Source organism: Quercus robur, chromosome 8 (genome assembly GCF_932294415.1).
Source record: "Quercus robur chromosome 8, dhQueRobu3.1, whole genome shotgun sequence".
NCBI lineage: Eukaryota > Viridiplantae > Streptophyta > Magnoliopsida > Fagales > Fagaceae > Quercus > Quercus robur.
Genome location: NC_065541.1, coordinates 60,906,315 through 60,911,451, shown reverse-complemented (window position 1 = coordinate 60,911,451; position 5,137 = coordinate 60,906,315). Strand labels below are relative to the sequence as shown.

The 5,137-nt window shown below is 47.4% G+C and overlaps 1 protein-coding gene across 1 annotated transcript; it reads left to right on the top strand.

The window, feature by feature from the left end:
• Positions 1–4,374, top strand: LOC126696570 (uncharacterized). Its single transcript, XM_050393286.1, has 3 exons — positions 1–1,905; positions 1,999–3,392; positions 3,927–4,374. Exons 1-3 carry the CDS (start codon positions 1–3, stop codon positions 4,372–4,374), a joined length of 3,747 nt encoding a protein of 1,248 aa, XP_050249243.1.
• Positions 4,375–5,137: the final 763 nt, after the last annotated feature.

The window sequence follows — 5,137 nt, the reverse complement described above, 5'->3', positions numbered from 1 at the left end:
ATGGCCGAGATGCTCCTGAAGGCACAAAAGTATATGAACGCGGAAGATGCTCTAGCTGCCATAAAAGGTACTGAGAGGCTAGGAGACAAGTCCAAGGGGGAAGACGACCGCAGAGGGCAAAAAAGAGATCGACCAGAACGTCGGAACAATGACGGGAATAGAAGGAGAGACGACAAAAATTCTCGTCAGGTAAAATTTACTCCTTTGGTTATGCTTGTTGACAAGATTTTCACGCAGATCAAGGACGAGCACTATCTCAAATGGCCCAGGCCTCTACACTCGTCCCCCAACATACGTGACAAGAACAAGTATTGCCGGTTCCATAGAGACCACGGCCACAACACAGAAGATTGCAGAGACCTGAAGGAACAAATAGAGGAATTAATACGGAAAGGAAAGTTGCAAAAGTATGTAAAGAAAGGAGAATATAGCAAGTTCAGAGATGACAACAGGACTCAACATGAATCCTTCACTCGGGATGACGACCATACGTCCCAACCTCCACGCAAAGTGATCGGGGAGATAAACACGATCACGGGAGGACCATTCTCAGGAGGGTCATTCAGATCACTTAGAAAAGCATACCACAGACAGGTGAACAGCGTCCACGCCATTCCTCCGTCCAAGTACCGACGAACATACCAAGATATGTCCTTTAATGAAGGAGACGCCAGGGGAGTGAAGCAGCCTCACAACGATCCCCTGGTCATAGTGCTGAATATAGAAGGGTTCAATACCAGAAGGATCCTTGTTGATAACGGGAGCTCAGCGGATATCATCTACCTCCCAGCCTTCCAGCAGTTGAAGTTAGATCCAAAAAGGCTCCGTCCTTTCGACTCTTCGCTTGTCAGTTTCAGTGGAGACAGGGTCTACCCCAGGGGTATAGTGACTCTGACGGTGACAGCAGGGACCTATCCGTTGCAGCTGACCAAACAAGTAGACTTCCTGGTTGTAGATTGCCCCTCGTCCTACAATGTCATCATTGGGAGGCCTACCCTAAACAAGTGGAAGGCGGCAACGTCAACTTACTGTTTGAAGGTGAAATTCCCAACAGACGATGGTGTGGGTGAAGTGAAGGGTGATCAGGTCCTGGCAAGGGAGTGCTACCAGGCCGTACTGGCAAGAAAGGAGAACCACACGTGGACGATAGAAGAAAAAGAGGAAGACGGAGTGGAGATCCTGGAAGCAGTGGAATTGGTAGAAGGAAATGCGGACAGGACAACCAGGATAGGGACGACGCTAAGCCCTGAGATGAGAGCGAGACTCATAAAGTTCCTTAAAGGGAATCTAGATGTCTTTGCATGGAGTCACGAGGACATGCCAGGCATATCTCCAGAGATCATCCAGCATAGGCTGAATGTGGACCCCAACAGGAAGCCCGTTCAGCAACGACGAAGAACTTTCGCTCTAGAGCGAGATCAGGCAGTAGCAGAGGAGGTAACCAAACTCTTGACGGCTGGATTCATCCGGGAGGTATACTACCCAGAATGGCTCGCCAACGTCGTCCTGGTAAAGAAACCAAATGGAAAGTGGAGAATGTGTGTAGACTTCACCGACCTGAATAAAGCATGCCCAAAGGACAGCTTCCCTCTACCAAGGATAGACCAGCTCGTGGACTCTACCGCTGGATACAAGTTGTTGACGTTCATGGACGCCTTCTCAAGGTACAACCAGATAAAGATGGCTGAAGAAGACCAGGAGAAGACCGCCTTCATCACCAGCCAGGGACTCTATTGTTACAAGGTGATGCCTTTTGGGTTGAAAAATGCTGGAGCTACATATCAGAGGATGGTAAACAAAATGTTCAACCAACAAATTGGCAGAAACATGGAGGTATACGTAGACGATATGCTCGTCAAGAGTAAGGAAGAGCTCGCTCACCTGGATGACCTGGAGGAGACTTTCGCAACCCTGAGAAAACACCAGATGAAGTTGAATCCAAGCAAATGTGTTTTTGGGGTAGCCTCGGGAAAATTCTTGGGATTCATGGTGTCCCAGAGAGGAATAGAAGCCAATCCAGAAAAAGTACAAGCTATCATTGACATGGCCCCACCCAAGACCGTCAAGGAGGTACAAAAACTTACAGGAAGGATAGCAGCTCTAAATAGGTTCGTCTCTAGGGCCACAGACAAATGCCTGCCCTTTTTCAAAACCCTCAAGCAGGCTTTTGCTTGGACCGACGAATGCGAAGCAGCGTTCCAAGAGCTGAAGCGATATCTGAGCAGTCCGCCTCTCCTGAGCCCGTCCAAAGGAGGGGAGAACCTATACTTGTACCTGGCGGTGTCAGCCTCGGCAGTAAGCGCAGCCTTGATTAGAGAAGAAGGCAAGAAGCAACTCCCAGTGTACTACATCAGTCAAGCCTTTCAAGGAGCTGAGTTCAGGTACCCAAGGATCGAAAAGATTGCGTTTGCGCTTATAGTAGCCTCGCGCAAGCTCAGGCCGTATTTCCAGTCAAATCCTATCCTCGTGATGACGGATCAGCCAATTAAGAAATCAATGAACAAACCGGAAGCAGTAGGGAGAATGGTCCAATGGGCAATCGAACTCAGCCAATTTGACATCGAGTACCATCCAAGAGCAGCTATCAAGGCACAAGCTCTGGCTGACTTCATCGCTGAATTCACTCTTCCAGACGAAGAAGGAACTACAGACGAAGTTGATAAATGGACAATACAGACAGATGGTTCGTCAGCCCAAAAGAGGGGGGGAGTAGGGGTCGTCATAACCACCCCCGACGGAGAAGTGATGAAATATGGAGTTCAACTGGAGTTCCCAGCCACCAATAACGAAGCCGAATATGAAGGAATATTGACGGGCTTGAGGCTTGGAAAAGCTCTTGGTGCCAAAAACTTGCTGATCCAGAGTGATTCAAAGCTGGTAGTCGGACAGATCAGTGGAGAGTACGAGGCAAAGGAAGAAAGGATGCAGAAATACCTTAAACTGACGAGACAACTAACTCAGGAGTTCGACACAGTGGATTTCGTCCAGATACCAAGAAACCAGAATATTGGAGCTGACGAAGTGTCGAAACTAGCGTCGTCAGAAGCAGGAGGGACGAGCACAGACGTGGCAATAGAAATTCAAAAATACCCAAGTATTGAAGAGGTGGCGATGCTCACCACCCAGAGCATAGACACCTGGATGACGCCCTTAATATCCTTCATCCGAGACGGGCACTTACCTCAGAACACTGACGAAGCCAGAAAGGTCAAAAAGAGAGCGGCCAGGTTCACGATCCTAAATGACGTCTTGTACAAGAGAGGCTTCTCTATGCCTTACCTAAAGTGCGTCGACGAGGATGAGGCCAAATACATCCTAGAAAAAGTACACGGAGGAGTCTGTGGCGACCATGCCGGCTCCAGATCCCTAGTCAACAAGGTGATAAGAGCAGGGTACTTTTGGCCAACCATGCAGGGGGATGCTGCTGACATCGTCAGAAGATGCGACAGATGCCAGCGGTACGGGAATGTACAACGGCTTCTAGCGGAGAAGATGACGACCATATCCTCCCCATGGCCATTCGCACAATGGGGAATCGACATCGTCGGTCCTCTGCCCCAAGGTAAAGGTCAGGTAAAATTCCTTCTAGTTGCTATTGACTATTTCACAAAATGGGTTGAAGTAGAGGCCCTAGTAACCATCACTGAGGCTCGGATCCGGAGCTTCGTGTGGAAAAACATAATCTGCAGGTTCGGGATTCCTTTGACAATCATATCTGATAATGGGAGGCAGTTCGACAGCCAAGGCTTCAGAGACTTCTGCTCGGACCTCGGGATCAAGAATCAGTTCTCATCCCCAGGACACACCCAGACAAACAGATAGACGGAAGTAACGAACAGGACGCTGCTCAAGATAATCAAAACCAAGCTGGACGAAGCAAAAGGCGCCTGGCCGGAAGAACTACCTAGTGTCCTGTGGGCATACAGGACTACAGCTAGAACCCCGACAGGAGAGACACCCTTCAGGCTTACCTATGGCACAGAGGCAGTAATCCCAGTAGAAGTTGGAGTAACAAGCATCAGGCGAGGAACTTTCAGAGATGGACTCAATGACGAGGAACTGCGGTTCAACCTGGATTGCTTGGATGAAGTAAGAGACAATGCGTCCAGCAGAGTGACGAAGTATCAAAAGAAAATGGCCGAGTATTACAACAAGAGGGTCAAACTCAGGCGTCTGGCCATAGGGGACCTCGTCCTTCGCAAAGTCGCTATGGCAACTAAAGATCCTACTCAAGGGAAGCTGGGCCCTACATGGGAAGGGCCATATCGCGTCGTTCACTACTCTAGGCAAGGAAGTTACCATCTGGAAACTATGGACGGACAAAAGCTCCCTCGTCCTTGGAACATTGAGCATTTAAAGAAATACCATGAGTAAATGTAATACACGAATGCATTCGTTATTTGAAGTTAATAAAAGTATTATTCCGTTGATGTTTTTGCGCAGGCAGTACAGGTCGACCATGAGGCCTATAAATCACTAAGTAACAAGATTCTGCCTTGACGGATGTAAGTTACTGACGAATATCATAAGATGGTAAAAAGACTAAGTAACAAGATTCCGCCTTGACGGATGTAAGTTACTGACGGCCATAATAGTATGGTTAGAAGACTAAGTAACAAGATTCCGCCTTGACGGATGTAAGTTACTGACGACCATAATAGTATGGTTAAAAAAGAAAAAGAAAAAAAGAACTAAGTAACAAGATTCCGCCTTGACGGATGTAAGTTACCGACGACCATAATAGTATGGTTGAAAGACTAAGTAACAAGATTCCGCCTTGACGGATGTAAGTTACTGACGACCATAATAGCAGGGTTAAAAGATCAATTGACAAGAGTCCGCCTGGACGGACATAAGTCGCCCATGCAGCACTCCCTAAAGTCACAAATGGCAGAAGTCAGTTGACGGAGAAAAGAGCGCAGTGCATTAAATCAACAACTAATTAACAAAGCACAAAAATTATGGACGGATGTAAATCAGCCAGAACATCAAGAAGAAAAGTAAGTACGATTCATTCCAGCCCATAACCACTGGGCCAATATCATTGTTTTCAAAATAAAGTTAACTGTTTTGAAATTTGATTTACAAAAAGAAAGGCCCAAAACAAGACGGGCACCCACCATAAAACAAAATTTTT